General features: G+C 41.5%; 1 protein-coding gene across 1 annotated transcript; it reads right to left on the bottom strand.

Moving 5' to 3' along the window:
- Positions 1–474: 474 nt before the first annotated feature.
- inpp5jb (inositol polyphosphate-5-phosphatase Jb) lies at positions 475–19,088 on the bottom strand (the record flags this gene model as incomplete). Its single annotated transcript, XM_079575741.1, has 9 exons — positions 18,977–19,088; positions 16,262–16,437; positions 13,749–13,860; positions 12,575–12,684; positions 8,151–8,349; positions 6,501–6,638; positions 6,347–6,430; positions 4,580–4,684; positions 475–804 (listed from the first exon to the last, which is right to left on the bottom strand). Exons 1-9 carry the CDS (start codon positions 19,076–19,078, stop codon positions 475–477), a joined length of 1,356 nt encoding a protein of 451 aa, XP_079431867.1. The 5' UTR covers positions 19,079–19,088.
- Positions 19,089–19,958: the final 870 nt, after the last annotated feature.

Below are 19,958 nucleotides of genomic sequence, written 5' to 3'. Positions count from 1 at the left end.
TCACATTTTTCCAAATTTTTTCCCCAATTTTCTCAAATTTTCATTTTTTTTATCCATTTCCCCCCCCATAATTTAAATAAAATGTCCCCATTTTTTTCATTTTTCCCCACCAATTTTTTCCACTTTTAATTTTTTCCCCACTTGTCTTTCACTTAGTTTTTTCATTTGAACGTTGATGACCAACAGCATCCAAACTGGAACATATATTTTACATTTGTTTCCGGTATGTTTGTGATGAGCTTTAGTTCCGGTACCGCGGCGGGGTCTAACGGTTCCCAGCCCTGAGTACCCTGTAGATATTTTGGGGCGTGAGAGCTCCCTGTACTGTCCACACCTGAGAATGAGAAGACAGCAGACGCACGTACAAAAGAGGTCAAAAGCAAAGACGACGTGACGGACTCGACACTCGACAAGGCAAAGGCTCCACCACTGTACGCTTCTGCAGAAACCGTAGCAGTGAGGCGGAACTTCACATCACTCCTCCTGTGCGACGGCGCCCTCTGCTGGCTGCTCGGGGCGGGAGTCGGTCGCGTCAGTGTCAGCGGGGGCGGCGTCGGGCGTGGGAGGGATCGAGCGCGGGGACTCGGGGCGGCGGGGGTGGTGGTGGTGGTGGTGGTGGTGTCGGTGTTTGGACCGAGGCGCGGCGGGAGGCGGGGGGCTGGAGCCGGGGCTGGGTCTGGTCTTGGGGCTGGAGGAGCCGGGGCTGGACTCGGCCTTGGCCTGGACCACGGTGCCCTCGTCCTCAGAGCTGAAGTCGGAGCTGTCCGAGGAGCTGCTGGGGGGCTCCAGCGACGGCAGCTGGATCTGGACAGAGAGGGAGGGGGGGGGGGTTATTTCATTTATTTACCCAGCGCTTTTTCTCCAGCTGAGCATCACAGCAACGCCTCATTTGAAAGCTAAGACCTACAAAACTAATCTAAGGCTGCGTCTGAAACCATCAAATTGTCGCCTCTAAGCACTAACACGAGCATCTAACTCCTTAACCTTTCATGGGTCGACTGTTAGATCAGACAGTCGACCCAGATTAGAATTTGCACAATCCGTCCATCCTTAAAGGTTAGTGCTAGATCGTCTGCTGTGAAAACGTGAGATATCATGACACAAATTAAGGTTAGGGCCAGGGAAATGGTTAACCTCTTAACTCCCGCCTGAACCGAGAGGATCTTTTTCCTCACGTCATCAGATTTTTTTTCCAACATTTTTTTGTTGAGTGTTCAACTCATTTTTGTAACTTTTTTGTAATTTTTTATCACATTTTTGTCATTTTTTCGTCCATTTTTTCGTCAATTTTGAATAAATTTTTTGTCACTTTCTTTGTCACATTTTTGTAATTTTTTTGTCACAAATTGTCACATTTTTTACATTTTTTTGTCAATTTTTCGTCAATTTTTTGTCAATTTTTAATCAATTTTTAATCATTTTTTGTCACATTTTTTGTCAATTTTTTGTCAATTTTTTGTGACATTTTTGCCACTTTTTCATACATTTTTCGTCACTTTTTTGACATTTTTTTGTCAATTTTTGTATCAATTTTTTGTAATTTTTTTTGTAATTTTTTTTGTAATTTTTTTGTCAATTTTTTGTCACATTTTTGTCACATTTTTGTCATTTTTTCGTCCATTTTTCGTCAATTTTTCGTCACATTTTTTGTCACATTTTTGACATTTTTTGTCAATTTTTTATCAATTTTTTGTCATTTTTTTGTCACTTTTTCTTCAATTTTTTGTCACATTTTTTGTCACATTTTTGACATTTTTTTGTCAATTTTTTATCATTTTTTGGTCATTTGTTTTGTCAATTTTTTGTCAATTTCTTGTCAATTTCTTGTGACATTTTTGCCACTTTTTCATAAATTTTTCGTCACTTTTTTGTCAATGTTTTCTCACTTTTTTGTCACATTTCCATCATTGTTTTGTTGCTATTTTCACTGCTTTTTTCCAGAAGCTTTTGGATTGGGGTAAAGCCAAACTGGAGAAAATGTGCTCGGTTCAGGTGGGAGTTAAGGGGTCAACCTTACGGATTAGGGTTCGGATTAGGATTATTTGTATTTTTAGACAAACCAACTCATAGATCTATACAAACAGCAGACCGTCCCTCCGGAGCAGACGATCTAGCGCTAACCATCCTTAAACAGGGGAAAGGGAAGTGACATCACCAACAGCTGTTTTTCCTCTTCTTTAAAGTTATTGGTGGAGTGCAGGCCAAACAAAAGCGCATGTCGCCCCCTAGTGTCCAACAACAACATAGTGTCCAAACAAAGACATTTAAGGAGAAAAATAAGCCAGAGAGTGACCTACTTTTGCCCTGCATGTGGTTAATACAATGGTAAATATGGATGCAGTACACTTTTTGACCACTAGCATCAAATTGGGGGCGCTGTTTCTCTCCTTTCGCAAAGTTAAGGAAACACTGTTGTGGGGTCTTGGTATTTTTCAATTACAGAGCGTTGTAGCATCAGCTTTCACAGTTTTCCAACTTTTATTGCAAAGGTTGTTACGTTAACAACAGTATATGCTAAAAATTGACTTCTGACACTTTCAAAATGATCTAATGTGGCATTTTCTTTGAGTTAACAAATGAGGTAAATTTACTGTAGGTGCTGTAGATACAAAATTACTACTAAATTGCTACAGTTGTTGATTTTGTTTTACTAAAATTAGGCTTTTGCCAGAGTTAACACTTGTTTTAATATAGCATGTTATTTGCATGGATAGAATCAAATGCAAATGTGGGCTATCAAAAAAATAAAAAGTAAATAAAACAGTAACTTTATAATTTGCAGTTATGTGTCTTTCGTGCTTGACATCGCCGTGTTTGGCCCGAGACTCACGGGCACTTTTTCGTTTTGGCCCTTGGAGACAAAAAGTTTGGGCCCCCCTGGTTTAGACAGTTCCGAAAAAATTGGGACCAGACCTTAAAGTTGTTTTTGTCTAAAGTCCAATGCTTTTTAATGGGGGACCAGTGGCGATATGGAGGTACTACAGCAATGGTGGAGCAATGGCGCCCTCTAGTGTCGTGGCCAAAAAGCAGAGCAGCCAGCGCCCATTGGTCCTAATACTGCACACGTACTACAGTCCTAATACTGCACACGTACTTCTGTCCTAATACTGCACACGTACTACAGTCCTAATACTGCACACGTACTTCTGTCCTAGTGCTACACACGTACTAGAGTCCTAATACTGCACACGTACTTCTGTCCTAGTGCTACACACGTACTAGAGTCCTAATACTGCACACGTACTTCTGTCCTAGTGCTACACACGTACTAGAGTCCTAATACTGCACACGTACTTCTGTCCTAGTGCTACACACGTACTAGAGTCCTAATACTGCACACGTACTTCTGTCCTAGTGCTACACACGTACTAGAGTCCTAATACTGCACACGTACTTCTGTCCTAGTGCTACACACGTACTAGAGTCCTAATACTGCACACGTACTTCTGTCCTAGTGCTACACACGTACTAGAGTCCTAATACTGCACACGTACTTCTGTCCTAATACTGCACACGTACTTCTGTCCTAATACTGCACACGTACTTCTGTCCTAATACTGCACACGTACTACAGTCCTAATACTGCACACGTACTTCTGTCCTAATACTGCACACGTACTTCTGTCCTAATACTGCACACGTACTTCTGTCCTAATACTGCACACGTACTTCTGTCCTAATGCTACACACGTACTTCTGTCCTAATACTGCACACGTAGTTCTGTCCTAATACTGCACACGTAGTTCTGTCCTAATACTGCACACGTACGTCTGTCCTAATACTGCACACGTACTACAGTCCTAATACTGCACACGTACTACAGTCCTAATACTGCACACGTACTTCTGTCCTAATACTACACACGTACTACTGTCCTAATGCTACACACGTACTTCTGTCCTAATACTGCACACGTACTTCTGTCCTAATACTGCTACACACGTACTAGAGTCCTAATACTGCACACGTACTTCTGTCCTAATACTGTACACGTACTTCTGTCCTAATACTGCACACGTACTAGAGTCCTAATACTGCACACGTACTTCTGTCCTAATACTGCACACGTACTTCTGTCCTAGTGCTACACACGTACTAGAGTCCTAATACTGCACACGTACTACAGTCCTAATACTGCACACGTACTTCTGTCCTAATACTACACACGTACTTCTGTCCTAATACTACACACGTACTAGAGTCCTAATACTGCACACGTACTTCTGTCCTAATACTGCACACGTACTTCTGTCCTAATACTACACACGTACTTCTGTCCTAATGCTACACACGTACTAGAGTCCTAATGCTACACACGTACTACAGTCCTAATACTGCACACGTACTTCTGTCCTAATACTACACACGTACTTCTGTCCTAATACTACACACGTACTAGAGTCCTAATACTGCACACGTACTTCTGTCCTAATACTGCACACGTACTTCTGTCCTAATACTACACACGTACTTCTGTCCTAATACTGCACACGTACTTCTGTCCTAATGCTACACACGTACTTCTGTCCTAGTGCTACACACGTACATGTACACACTGACAGACTTTGGGCTGTTTACCTGGAAGGGCTCGGTCATCCCCACCATGGAGTTCATGTTGTTGCTATAGTAACCCAGGATGAAGTCCCCGGAGTCTTTGGGCAGCTCCTCCTCGGTGAAAACCACCTGCAGCAGAAGAAGAAGAACAACCCGGCGGCGTCAGAGAGAGGGCGTTTCCATTAGGGCTGCTCGATTATTGAAAAAAATAATAATCAGCATTATTTTTTGTCATAATTGAAATCACGATTATTCAAGCGATTATTTGTTGCCTTTAACCTCTTGACTCCCACCTGAACATGTTTTCTCCAAATTCTCCAAATCTAAAAGCTTCTTCGAAATAGAGGCAAAAGTCGACGCAACAAAAAAACAGCAAAAAATGACAAAAATCCAGCAGAAAAACGACAACAATCCAGCAAAAAAGACAAAAAAAAAAACAGCAAAAAAAAGACAAAAATCCAGCAGAAAAACGACAAAAATCCAGCAAAATATGACAAAAATCAAGAAAAAAAAGACACAAAAAAGTGACAAATATCAAGCAAAAAAAAAGATAAAAACAACCAGAAAAAAAATGACAAAAATCCAGCAAAAAATGACAAAAATCAATTAAAAAAAAGACAAAAATCAATAAAAAAAAAGACAAAAATCAATTAAATAGTTCCAAAAATCCAGCAAAAAAATGACAAAAAAAATGACAAAAAAATGACAAAAATCCAGAAAAAAAAGAAACAGAAAATGACAAAAATCCAGCAGAAAAATGACAAAAATCCAGAAAAAAAGAAACAAAAAAAAAGATAAAAACAACCAGAAAAAAAAGACAAAAATCCAGCAGAAAAATGACAAAAATCCAGAAAAAAAGACACAAAAAATGACAAAAATCAAGCAAAAAAAAAAGATTAAAACAACCAGAAAAAAAAGACAAAAATCCAGCAAAAAATGACAAAAATCAATTAAAAAAAAAGACAAAAATCCAGCAGAAAAAAGACAAAAATCAATAAAAAAGTTCCAAAACTCCAGCAAAAAAAAGACACAAAAAAAGACAAAGATCCAGCAAAAAATGACAAAAATCCTGAAAAAAAAGAAACAAAAAATGACAAAAATCCAGCAGAAAAAAAGACAAAAATCCTGAAAAAAAGACACAAAAAATGACAAAAATCAAGCAAAAAATGACAAAAATCAAGCTAAAAAAAAGACACAAATCAGGCAGAAAAATGACAAAAATCAATAAAAAAAAGTTACAAAAATCCAGCAAAAAAACGACACAAAAAAATGACAAAAATCCAGCAGAAAAAGACAAAAATCCAGCAAAAAAAGTGACAAAAGAGCAGCAAAAAAGAAATAAAAAACTGACTAAAACACAAAAGGGAAATAAAAAGTGACGACAATCTCAAAGAGGAGAGAATGGATTTGGTTTGTGCCCAAGAGGTAAAAAAAAAAGTCTATCTTTATTTTATTTATTTATTAATCAAAACACTATGATGATATTTTATGTTTTCTGGACAGTCATAAAAGTACAAATGATTTCAAGTTTGCCCTGATTAAAGAGAGGTCCCTGTTTCACACCTGCCCCCTGCTGGCCAGCCCTCACACCTGCGCGGCCTGATGACATCATCACACAGCGCCGTTTGTTTTTATGTCAGGCAAAAGCATGAGCCGCGGCACGAGAAAAGCGAAGGGAAAATAATCAATTTTTTTGCGATTATGCTAATTTTGTAATCGTTTACTGTTGTAATCGAATTTCGATTAATTGCACAGCCCTAGTTTCCACGGAGACCGGCGTGCGACCTGTACCTGCTGCTCCAGCCGGTGGAAGTCGTTCTCCTCCTGCTTGGCCCACACGTACCCCACGTAGTCCTTGTGGTGCTTGAAGCCGACCTGGAGCGGGACGAGAGGTGGCAGGTGAGCGACCGGGTCCCGGGGAGCGTCTCTACACAGACGGACTAACCTTGTAGAGGCCGATCCAGTCCCAGGAGCTGCGGGGGTAGTTGGGGGCCAGGCGGAACTTGGGCGCGGCGTCGGCGACACAGTTCCACTCGTCCTCCACGATCAGAGTGACCAGAGGCACGTCCACCCTGTAGGGGAACTGCACACACGCTACACGTCAGCACTACACGCTAACGCCGCGCTTTAGCCTGTGCTAACGATACTGGCATGCAGAGGGGCGAAAACATGTGACTGTTTCTTTTCTTAAGATGATGAATAAATGATCACAGAATCCCAGAAATAAATCATAACATGTCTCCTTTAACCTCTTAACTCCCGCCTGAACCGAGAGGATCTTTTTCCTCACGTCATCAGATTTTTTTTCCATGTTTTTTTTGTTGGGCATTCAACTCATTTTTGAAACTTTTTTGTCATTTTTTTGTCATTTTTTATCACATTTTTGTCATTTTTTCGTCATTTTTTAATCACATTTTTGTCATTTTTTGTCAATTTTTTGTCGTTTTTTTGGTCAAATTTTGATCAATTTTTTGATTTTTTTTGGTCATTTTTTGTCACATTTTTTGTCATTTTTTTGGTCAATTTTTTATCCATTTTTTTGTCATTTTTTGTCAATTTTTTCTAATTTTTATCACATTTTTATCACATTTTTGTCACATTTATGTAATTTATTTGTGACATTTTTGCCACTTTTTCATCAATCTTTTGTCACTTTTTATCAATGTTTTCTCACTTTTTTGTCACATTTCCATCATTGTTTTCGTCTCAGTTTTGTTGCTATTTTCCCACCCTTTTTCCAGAAGCTTTTGGACTGGGGTAAAGCCAAACGGTAGAAAATGTGCTCGGTTCAGGTGGGAGTTAAGGGGTTAAATCACCGGGTTCAACGTCTGTGGGTTTAATGTGTTGATAGAAAATAGCACAAAGACAGTGTCCAAATGTCCACCCTGGTCCCTGACCTCTCATTCACTACATCGGCCTGCACTATATAGTAGTAGTATTTATGAAACAGACTGTTTTGGCGCTTTTACAGGAGCTTTATTTGACATTTAAATTAAAGTAAAACGATCATCACAAAAAAAAGTGTGACTCCGTCTGATAAAAGTCACTAAACTCCGTATTTCTGTGATAAAAAACAAATTCAGACACAGTGGAATATTTATGGATAAATACGAGTCGGATACTTTATATTTAACATGGATTTTTCATGAATGGCTTGGATTATTCGAGAGCTCCAGCTAAAGGTTAGCAGCTAACGTTAGCATCTTTCCACCGTAACCGTTTATATTGAAGTCGTTTATTCATGAGCAAAACAAACGCTCGACTGAAACAGCTGGTTTCACTCAGTCATGTTTAGTTTCAAAACCTGTCTCTGTCTCCCAGTGCATTGTGGTCTATATTGACCCCTTTAGTGACCATCGATACTTTTCAGAATGCATTGTGGGAAATTTTGAGTGCACGACTGTTTTCTCTCTGGACATTAGTATAGTATGATAGTATGATAGTATGATAGTAGTATATTAGTATAGTATAATAGTAGTATAGTATAATAGTAGTATAATATAATAGTAGTATAATATAATAGTAGTATAGTATAATAGTATTATAGTATAGTCACTATACAGGGAATGGTGTGGACGTCCGGCCACAGCCTGACCTGCAGGGTGAAGATGGAGGACACCGGCTTGTGGTCGCTGACGGTGAACTCCATGTGGCTCCTGTAGTAATGCTGCGTGACTTTGGTGCCGCTGGTCAGTCCGGACAGAGAGCCCCGTTTACCGGCGGCGCTGACCGGCGCCGTGGCCCGCATACGCCACAGGATACGGTCGGTCCAGGCCGGTTTACGCTTCTTCCCACTGAACAAACACGAGAGTCCAGATCAAATACTTTCAGTCATATTCACGGGTAAAAAGAACTGGATTTCAACATTGTCCGAGTCTGAGGCCTGTCTCACATCTTTAGCCTTACTACTGTGTTTAGTCCTGACTCTGGAACCACCGGGAGACCCCTCCCTGACAGGGGTACCAGGTCTTGCCACCCCAGCTGCCACGCCATTGTCATGTGAAGTCTCACATCTGCTCACAGAGGCTCACTCTCAGTTAGTACTTTTTTAACAGGACAAAGAATTATAAGATCTTTAGGTAAGGGATAATGTATAGAACGCTGGTCATTATCGGGAAAATAAGCACCTTCAGGTGTCGGTGCTTATTTTCCCGATAATGACCAGCGTTCTATACATTATCCGCTTATTATACGGCCATTTGCCAACTGAACACACACAACATAAACTTCGTACACTTTTATGAAGGTCGAAAGGTTTATTTAATGACTTCCGGGACAAATAGTTCCCAAAAGTTTGCGCGTTGCTCTGCAACGTTTGGCTAGGCTAGAAGCAGCAAGGCTAGCAGCTAGCCTAGCTACTTAGCTGAAGGTGCAGTTGGAGGAATGGTTGTGAATCTCTGGGTAAGTTGAAAGTCAGACTCACGTTAACTTCACGAGCGATTCCCCGACTTCTCTCTCAGTGACGGGACAGATAGTGTCGCTGCTACGTACGTGCGGAGTGATATGAAAGCACCAACTCCGTTGCCATTGGCAGCGTCATTATTTTTCTCAGACGTCCTTTATCAGAAAATAATGACCAGTAGAACGTTGGGAAATCCCATTCAAATCAACGGAGCTTCTACTTACGTTGTGAAGAGCCGGATAATAAGCCAAAATAAGGCGCCAAAGATGAGGATTTTTTTTTTCATTTTAGTTCTTTTTTTTATTACAAAGTTTAAATGTTACCTGAGATAGAGCCCCCCTATTTATATTATGGACAATGCTACTATTTGTGTTTAACTTTGGGGGGGGGCTCAGCTGCATCTAAACGGAAAAAATCCCTTGCGATCAAGCAAAACATTCGCTATAAACATTCGACATTGTAAAATGTGTTGCCACCACAGAAATGATCCCTGACCCTGCTTGCCATCCTGAGATTTTTTTCCTAGATCCGCCCCTGCTCCCTGAGATGGTTCACACGGCTCTAACATGTCACAGATGGACTTTTCTCTGAGGGACTGAAGTCAGTGCAGAGGCCGGAGCACTGGACTAATATGGTGGTGTTTCCTGGTTCTGGATGTTCTGCAGCCGTCACAGTCTCTCACACAGGGATCAGTCTCTCTCAGTCTGGTTTCGACACCGTTCCTCTGATCTTAATGTTTCTCTGAGGGTAAAAAGCTGCTGATGTTCTTGCTCTGATGTGTCTGTTTAACCTCTTAACTCCCGCCTGAACCGAGAGGATCTTTTTCCCTCACGTCATCAGATTTCTTTTCCATTTTTTTGTTGGGTGTTCAACTCATTTTTGTAACTTTTTTGTCATTTTTTTTTGTCAAATTTTTATCACAATTTTGTAATTTTTTTTGTCACATTTTTGTCATTTTTTTGTCACATTTTTGTCACATTTTTGTCACATTTTTGTCATTTTTTGGTCGTTTTTTTATCCAATTTTTGTCATATTTTTGTAATTTTTTGTCACATTTTGTCACATTTTTGTCATTTTTTCATCCATTTTTCGTCACTTTTTTGTCAATGTTTTCTCACTTTTTTGCCACATTTTTGTCATTTTTTGGTCATTTTTTAATCCATTTTTTGTCATATTTTTGTAATTTTTTGTCACATTTTGTCACATTTTTGTCATTTTTTCGTCCATTTTTTGTCAATTTCTCGTGACATTTTTGTGACATTTTTTGCCACTTTTTCATCCATTTTTCGTCACTTTTTTGTCAATGTTTTCTCACTTTTTTGCCACATTTTTGTCATTTTTTTGTCACATTTTGTCACATTTTTGTCATTTTTTCGTCCATTTTTTGTCAATTTCTCGTGACATTTTTATGACATTTTTTGCCACTTTTTCATCCATTTTTCGTCACTTTTTTGTCAATGTTTTCTCACTTTTTTGCCACATTTTTGTCATTTTTTGGTCATTTTTTAATCCAATTTTTGTCATTTTTTTGTAATTTTTTGTCACATTTTTGTCATTTTTTCGTCCATTTTTTGTCAATTTCTCGTGACATTTTTGTGACATTTTTTGCCACTTTTTCATCCATTTTTCGTCACTTTTTCTCACTTTTTTCTCACATTTCCATCATTGTTTTCGTCTCAGTTCTGTCGCTATTTTCACAGCTTTTTTCCAGTAGCTTTTGGATTGGGGTAAAGCCAAACTGGAGAAAATGTGCTCGGTTCAGGCGGGAGTTAAGGGGGGTTAAGTTCAGGTCTGAGTCCAGGATCACTCAGAGATTTATAACCTTGGGAGACTCGAGGTGACAGAAAGAAAAACTAAAATAAATAAAAATTTATCAAATAGAGGAAGTAAAGATGACTGTAGATAAGAAGTAATAATTATAAACAGGATACACTTGAGAATAAGAAAATCCATGGTCATAAGATCGAAGAAATAATTAAAGACCATTGATATTGTATAAACATAAAGATATTTTTAGTCAGTTATGTAAACTTTATCCATAATAATAAGTAAATAAATCATATCATATTTACATTAAGAGGTAAATGGATTTTGGATTGCGTTCAGGATGTATATAAGTATCGTTTATGTTTCTCCAGGAGGGGGCAGTACAGGCCCATGATCAGCAGAACTGAGGATGATGTAACCAGAGCCAGAGATTTGGGCCAGTGCACTTTTAACCAGAGGAGGAGACGATCACAGGGCGAGGAGAACGGCCTTTAGTTTGTGTTTGTGTGAAAAGCTTGACTGAACCTGGAGCGTCAGAAGCTTCACGTTTATATTTCTCAAACAGAGACTTTAATTCCTGAAGGGTTATTCAGTATTTTGTATATTCCTCCCTTCATTGGTTCTGATCCTGGTCCTGACCTTCAGAGCCCGGGACGGTCAGGCTCCTCCCACATCACAGACGAAACCTGTTTAAAAACTGCACTTTGTTTTTCTACTGTCATTTTGTGACTTCTCTGTCTGTAGAAATAACTGACTTAGTTATTAGTATTTTGTATTTTTTCAGTACTTTATGAATTTGATGGGATCGCCACACGCACTTACATTTGTTTTAACCCCTTAACTCCCGCCTGAACCGAGCACATTTTCTCCAGTTTGGCTTTACCCCAATCCAAAAGCTTCTGGAAAAAAAGGTGTGAAAATAGCGACAAAACTGAGACGAAAACAATGATGGAAATGTGACAAAAAAGTGATGAAAAATGTATGAAAAAGTGGCAAAAATGTCACAAGAAATTGGGGAAAAAAAGACAAAAAAATGACAAAAATGTGACAAAAAAAATGACAAAAATGTGACAAAAAAATGACAAAAATGTGACCAAAAAAATACAAAAATGTGACAAAAATGTGATGAAAAAATTACCAAAAAATGACAAAAATTGACAAAAAAAATGTCAAAAATGTGACAGAAAAGTCAGTGTAAAGTCAATGTAAAAAAATGACCAAAAAAAAAAAGACCAAAAAAAAAAGAGACAAAAATGAGTTGAATACCCAACAAAAAAATGAAGGAAAAAAAATCTGATGACGTGAGGAAAAAGATCCTCTCGGTTCAGGCGGGAGTTAAGAGGTTAAGTGTCTTTAGGGTTTTAATCATTATCCTTTGTCTTTTTATTGTTTCCAGTTTGTATGTGTTTCTGTGTGTTTCTGTTTACACTAATGTGTCGGGGATCGAATAAAGTACTGAATTTAATTGAATTTAACTAGTATTTTACCATCTGTACTTGAGTAATTATTTGAGTCAGTACTCAGGCTCTGCAGGATTTATGGGACAGGACTAAGTGCATGAGGTCAAAGTCCTGCATTTCATTAATAGTACTGATACTACCCGGTCAAATATTAAACGTTCTGTCAAATTATTCCTTAAGTTAAAGTACTGAAGTATGTTAAAGTATTCAAGGTAAAAAGTAAATCAGAACTTAAAGTCATGAAAATCACCACTGGACTCCCCACCTCACCTACAGTAAAACCAAAGGACCAGGACCACACTGCCCCCTGCTGTTCTGGAGGATTCATCTTCAGTTTTTACTCTGAAGCCTTAATAGAAACGAGTTAAGAGTCTAAAGCTTGAGCCCCACCTGGTGTCGTACGTGTCTGTGCCCACGTCAAACTTGTAGGTGGGCGGGAACTTGAGCGGCCCCTCCTGGAAACCCTCCAGCACCGTCTCACTGTCTTTGGCCATGTTCAGCTGTGGAAAAAAACATAGCGGTTGCGAATGATAATGATGAGGATAATGAAAAATAATAGTATAGTTATACTTATAATATATTATATTATATTATTATTATAATATAATATAATATAATATAATATAATATAAATAATATAAATAATATAATTAATAAAATAAAATAAAATAAAATAAAATAAAATAAAATAAAATAAAATAAAATAAAATTAAATTAAATTAAATTAAATTAAATTAAATTAAATTAAATTAAATTAATAATAATAATAATAATAATAATAATAATAATAATAATACATTAGTCTTATATAGCATTTTTCCAGACGCTCCAGAGTCTCATTACAATTTCGTGCATTATTCATTCACTCCATCCTTAGTGAGGCAAAGCTAGTACTGTAGCCTCAGCTGCCCTGGGGTCGACTGACAGAAGTGAGGCTCCCAGTCTGTGCCATCGGCCCCTCCCACAGAGCATTCAGCCAGGCTTCCTGGTGTTTCCAAACGGTCTCCCATCCAAGTACCGACCAGGCCCATAGACATCATATAATAAAAGCTAGACGTCTTAAGGCGGAGTCACTTCCGGCATCACCGGCGGCCATCTTGTCACAGGGAGGCTTTCTGGCAGTGTCATAACTACATCTCTGACGTTTATAACAAACCAAACTGTTTGAAAGTCGGTAGAAAATTGAGCACGTTGTGGTTATGTAAAAGTACAGGCACCATAAACACAGTGTTAGGAGTGAGCTCCTGTGGTAAGATGGCCGCCGTGTGTGGACGCCGCCCTCTATTGGTCAGCAGCGCCTACGAGACATCCAGCCTTTATTATGTGATGTCTATGACCAGGCCCTCCCTGCTGAGGCAGAGCAGAGACTATGGCCATAACAGCACTGCCCTCTGGTGGCCACAGGTGGAACTGTAACAACGCTGCCCTCTGGTGGCCACAGGTGGAACTGTAACAACGCTGCCCTCTGGTGGCCACAGGTGGAACTGTAACAACGCTGCCCTCTGGTGGCCACAGGTGGAACTGTAACAACACTGCCCTCTGGTGGCCACAGGTGGAACTGTACCTGGTCCTTCTCCCACAGGGTGGAGAACTTGTTGTTGTCGATGGCAGATTTGACCACCTGCATGTCCAGGTCATCGATGCGGAAGTTCAGGTCCCCGAACCAGAACACCACACTGCAGGAACACAGAGGTACTTTAGGAAACTAGTGCTACTACTGCTACTACTGCTGCTACTGCTGCTACTGCTACTACTGCTACTACTGCTACTGCTACTACTGCTACTGCTACTACTACTACTACTATTACTATTACTACTACTACTACTACTACTACTACTACTGCTGCTACTACTACTGCTACTGCTACTGCTATTATGTTTGTTTGAAACCACTTTTGTCCCTGTTCAGACCTGACTGGATCTGGATCTAGGCCGAGGAGTTGGAGAGTCAAGTGTAGCAAGTTTGTGTGTCTGTGTCATTGCGTGTCATTGTGTATCATTGTGTGTGTGTGTGTCTCACTCGTGGTCCAGCACTCCCGTGGCCGCCTGTGTGTGTGTGTGTGTGTGTGTGTGTGTGTGTGTGTGTGTGTGTATGTGTGTGTGCGTGCGTACACACACGCGCGTGCGTGCGTGTGTGTGTGTGTGTGTGTGTGTGTGTGTGTGTGTGTGTGTGTGTGTTAGGGCTGTCACGGTATGAAAACTTTACCTCACGGTTATTGTGACCAAAATTATCACGGTTTTCGGTTTTATCACGGTATTTTCTTTAATGTGTGTTAATATGTTCAGAAAGCATTGATAGTCCTACACAAACTGAAATAGTTTCAAAAAGGTTTAACAGTGCTTATTATGTAAAAAAAATACAGACAAAGCCTTTTCACATCAAAGTAAAGGAACTATAACGATGTGTTGTTGATCGTTTCGAGGGTTTTACATGGACTATTTATAGCGTCAGAAACGAAGATAAACCGTCTATATCAGGAACATTGTTGTTTCCTTCCAGTGAGCTTTCACTTTGCAGATTTGGAAAAATGCCTGATTATTAAATTCATAAAACTGCGGCGAGAGTGAATCTGGGAGCCCCGTAACGCATTGTGCCATCGTGCGGAGGTATCCGGACACGGCTTATGCTGGCGGTGGCACTGCAGCCGCGCTATGGGGCGACTCGTTACATTCTCCCTCAACCCAAAGTCCCACATCAGCATTTCAGCTAAAGCGCTAACGTTAACTTCCTGCTATAGAGGGAGACAGTCACGCTAACGTTAGCTTACTGCTATAGAGGGAGACGGTCACGCTAACGTTTGCTTCCTGCTATAGAGGGAGACGGTCACGCTAACGTTAGCTTCCTGCTATAGAGGGAGACGGTCACGCTAACGTTAGCTTCCTGCTATAGAGGGAGACGGTCACGCTAACGTTAGCTTCCTGCTATAGAGGGAGACGGTCACACTAATGTTAGCTTACTGCTATAGAGGGAGACGGTCACGCTAACGTTAGCTTCCTGCTATAGAGGGAGACGGTCACGCTAACGTTAGCTTCCTGCTATAGAGGGAGACGGTCACGCTAACGTTAGCTTCCTGCTATAGAGCTGTGGGAGACGGTCACGCTAACGTTAGCTTACTGCTATAGAGGGAGACGGTCACGCTAACGTTTGCTTCCTGCTATAGAGGGAGACGGTCACGCTAACGTTAGCTTCCTGCTATAGAGGGAGACGGTCACGCTAACGTTAGCTTCCTGCTATAGAGGGAGACGGTCACGCTAACGTTAGCTTCCTGCTATAGAGGGAGACGGTCACGCTAACGTTAGCTTCCTGCTATAGAGCTGTGGGAGACGGTCACGCTAACGTTAGCTTCCTGCTATAGAGCTGTGGGAGACGGTCACGCTAACGTTAGCTTCCTGCTATAGAGCTGTGGGAGACGGTCACGCTAACGTTAGCTTACTGCTATAGAGCTGTGGGAGACGGTCACGCTAACGTTAGCTTCCTGCTATAGAGCTGTGGAGACGGTCATGCATGAGAGTCACAGGTTCGAAGTCTCGCTGCTTTAGAGACAATTTTTCCTGCTCGTTCCACAAACAGGAAAACTGTCTCTATCAACTGTCCTTCAGCTTCTTCAAACACACAAACATGTCCAGACTTCAGGCTCGGTCTCTGAGGCTGATCCTGCGCTGTCGTCTCGGACATGATTCCAGCTCAGAGAAAGTTTAGTTTTGGTTGTAGCTCCAGAGGCGCCTGCGGCAGCTTCAGCAGAGGAGACGGCGCCTATTGAGGCTCACTTTGCCGACACCGCGGGCGCCGTAATCCACCGCGGTAAAATAGTTTAGCAAAAACAAGACGGTAATTATTAATGTCAACATTTTTACCGGGGTTTACCGCTACACCGGTAACCGTGACATCCCTAGTGTGTGAGTGTGTGTATATGTGTGTGTGTGTCTCACTCGTGGTCCAGCACCCCCGTGGCCGCCTGTGTGTGTGTGTGTGTGTGTATGTGTGCGTGTGTGTGTGTGTGTGTGTGTGTGTGTGTGTGTGTGTGTGTGTGTGTGTGTGTGTGTACGTGTGTGTGTGTGTGTGTGTGTGTGCCTCACTCGTGGTCCAGCACCCCCGTGGCCGCCTGGCCTTCGAACTGCTGCTGCTGGAGGATGCTCTCGAAGTCCTCCATGCGCTGGTCTGAGTTCTCCATGTGGGCGGGCAGGTGACAGTTCAGGAAACACAGCGTGTGGCCGAACACGGACATGCGTGCGCTCACGCCGCCTTTGTTACCCTGAGGGAACACGCACATACGTGACAATCACTCATTACAATCACACATTCCACTTCTAGGAACCGCAGATCTGAACATACATGAGACTCTCTTAAAGGGATGTTTCAGGATGTTTGACATAGGGCCTTATTAGTTATCCAGAGTGTTGCTGATTTCATGAGATATTTTTTTTGTAATTCATGCAGTTCTTATATTTGAAGAGTTTCGTGTTGCTAGGCTAGTGCATGTCTATGGTATCAGCTAGCCTGCATTAAAAACTGCCTGACCCGCTCCACAGAGCACCTGAGGAAAATCACGTCTAACACCAGACTAACCATATAAATGTCCATAGAATCATTTAAAAGACCTTATATTTGAGCAGCATCAGCTCCGTGGTTGTATAAGCTACGCGGCGGCGGAGTGATCTGCTAGAAAATAGTCCCTCAAAATGCGATCGTTCATGTGATGCAGGTCAGTTTTATTCCAAACATGATTCAATGGACACAGACATTTATATGGTTAGTCTGGTGTTATAAGTGATTTGCCTCAGGTGCTCTGTGGAGCGGGTCACACTGTTTTTAATGCAGGCTAGCTGATACCATAGACATGCACTAGCCTTGCACTAGCCTTGCATTAGCCTAGCACCACAAAACTCTTCAAACATAAGAACTGCAACACTCTGGATAAGTAGGAAATGAGGCCCTATGTCAAAAATCCTGAAACATCCCTTTAAACCCAGATGTTTCACTTCTGTATTTGAGCAGCAGCAGATTTATCTCTTCCTGGTCAATATTTGCTTAACAAATGTTCGGGTTTATGTAAACACAGAGTTTATCTTGTTCACTCTCTCTGTGTTTGACCTGAGCTCTGAAAAAAACTGGATTATTTTAACATAACGTCCATTTTCCAACGTTCTACAGGTCATTAGTTTCTGCTAGAGGATCTCTGAGAAAAATAACGACCGCTGGCAATGGCCACGGAGTTGGTGCTTTAAAGGAACAGGCCACCGTTTTTCCACACTGAGATATGTTCTTACCTGAGCTTTGACGAGTTCTTTAGGATCTGTCTGATCTTCCCCCGTGCCTTCAGTCACGTTAGCGCAGACGGCGTTAGCATTTAGCCTCTCCCTCTCTCCTCTATAGCTCCAAAACAGGTCAAGATAGAAGCTACCAAGCTCTTCCACGTTTTCCCTATTTAAATATGGTTACGTGAAGTGTTCCACTACAATGTATAATTACACTAAATTAAACAATGTGGATTTTCTAAGCGGATAAAAGGGGGAACTATATTGTCAAGGCGTAATAATACCAGGAGTAGTTTGTTTGGCATCCGCACAGTAAAGTGAAGATTACTGCGCGGATTTCGAACACTGGCCCACAATTAGCGGGAAAAGCCATTGGCGTATCTATCATTACATAGATGCAATTACACAACCCATCCACTAGAGGGATGTGACGTCTTTTATGCCCCTCTGGTGGCCTTTCTTGAGTCATGGTTCCCAGATAATCTCGTATAAAATAAGATAATGAGCAGTGGGCCTCTCGATGATTCGTTTTTCCCATCTTTTTTCCTTCCATTTTTTCATTTTTTTCTTGTTTTCACAATTGTTTTTCCCTCTTACTATTTTTTCCGAATTGATTTCCTTTTTTTGCCCATTTTTTCCCCCAAAAAACAATTTTAACATGATTTTCCAAATTTTATAGCCAGATTTCCCCCCAAATTTTTCCCATGTTTAGAACTTTCCTGTCATTGGAGCTGAACCCGATATTGTAAACGTGCAGATCTTCCACACATTATTGTTCTGTTTCCTGGTTCTAGACGACACATATTTTAGTATAGATGTCGGATAAAGCATCGTTCATGACATTTTTGAAAACTTGAAAAAATTTTGCAAATTTTTAGAGTATTCAATCAGGCATTTGACCTCTGATTTGTGTTGAAATATCATCGAAATCCGCGCAGTAATCTTCACTTTACTGCGCGGATGCCAAACTACTCCTGGTATTATTACGCCTTACAATATAGTCCCCCCTTTTATCCGCTTAGAAAATCCACATTGTTTCATTTTGTGTAATTATACTTTGTAGTGGAACACTTCACGTAACCATATTTAAATCGGGAAAACGTGGAAGAGCTTGGTAGCTTCTATCTTGACCTGTTTTGGAGCTATAGAGGAGAGAGGGAGAGGCTAAATGCTAACGCCGTCTGCGCTAACGTGACTGAAGGCACGGGGGAAGATCAGACAGGTCCTAAAGAACTCGTCAAAGCTCAGGTAAGAACATATCTCAGCGTGGAAAAACGGTGGCCTGTTCCTTTAACACAGGTCTTTCATATCAGTCCAGTAGAGGGCGCTGTCCCCGTCCATAAGAGAGATTCACCATCATTCGTCCAACAGCACCTACTAGCCTTAATTGAGTCCCACCACTAGTTTTAGTCCAGTTTTAGTCAGCAGCAAAAATATTACTGTTGACCCGTGTCCTGCGTGTAGCGGTCGTGCAGCGTGTGGCGGTGTGTGGTATGTGGTGCCTGGCGTGGCGTGGCGTGGTGTGGTGCGTCTCACCCAGTAGCCCCCCAGGCCGGTGCGGGTGGTCTCCGTCTGGACTCCGCGCAGGAACGGCAGATGGAAATACTTGGCAAAGACCAGCAGCAGAACGCCCTGCATCCTCTGAGACGTCACCTACAGGAGGGAGCAGGACACGGCTTTACATCACCCCGCCTTAACCCAGAGCAACGCCTCATTTGAAAGCTAAGACCTACAGAACTGAGCAAAGCTTCTCTTTGTTATCGACCGATATGGGTTTTTCAAAGGCTGATGGGATTTTAACACATCGAGTGCCAACAATCCAGAGCATTTTTCATGATATTTGTAGCACCACAGCGTGTTCTCTATGAAGGCTATGGACACATGCTGTGGCTCGTTTAACAGGGGAGACTCTAAACTCTCCGTAGGTGAAAACTGTTTAATTCTACGTGTCTCGGTTCATGAGAAATCTGAATATGAAATACTCTCCTTTCTGATTAACTCCTCTCTCCACCTCTCTCCACTTCTCTCCTCCTCTCTCCACTTCTCTCCTCCTCTCTCCACTTCTCTCCTTTCCTCTCTCTCCTCTCCACTTCTCTCCACCTCTCTCCTCCTCTCTCCACTTCTCTCCACCTCTCTCCTCCTCTCTCCACTTCTCTCCTTTCCTCTCTCTCCTCTCTCCACCTCTCTCCTTTCTCCACTTCTCTCATCCTCTCTCCACCTCTCTCCTCTCTCCACTTCTCTCCACTTCTCTCCTCCTCTCTCCTCTCTCTCCTCCTCTCTCCACTTCTCTCCTCCTCTCTCCACTTCTCTCCTCCTCTCTCCACCTCTCTCCTCCTCTCTCCACTTCTCTCCTCCTCTCTCCACTTCTCTCCTCCTCTCTCCACTTCTCTCCTCTCTCTCCACTTCTCTCCTCCTCTCTCCACTTTCTCCTCCTCTCTCCACTTCTCTCCTCCTCTCTCCACTTCTCTCCTCCTCTCTCCACTTCTCTCCTCCTCTCTCCACTTCTCTCCTCCTCTCT

This window comes from Gobius niger, assembly GCF_951799975.1.
Source record: "Gobius niger genome assembly, chromosome: 1".
Lineage (NCBI taxonomy): Eukaryota > Metazoa > Chordata > Actinopteri > Gobiiformes > Gobiidae > Gobius > Gobius niger.
Note: the sequence above shows the minus strand (reverse complement) of the source record. Positions and strands in the feature narration are given on the sequence as shown.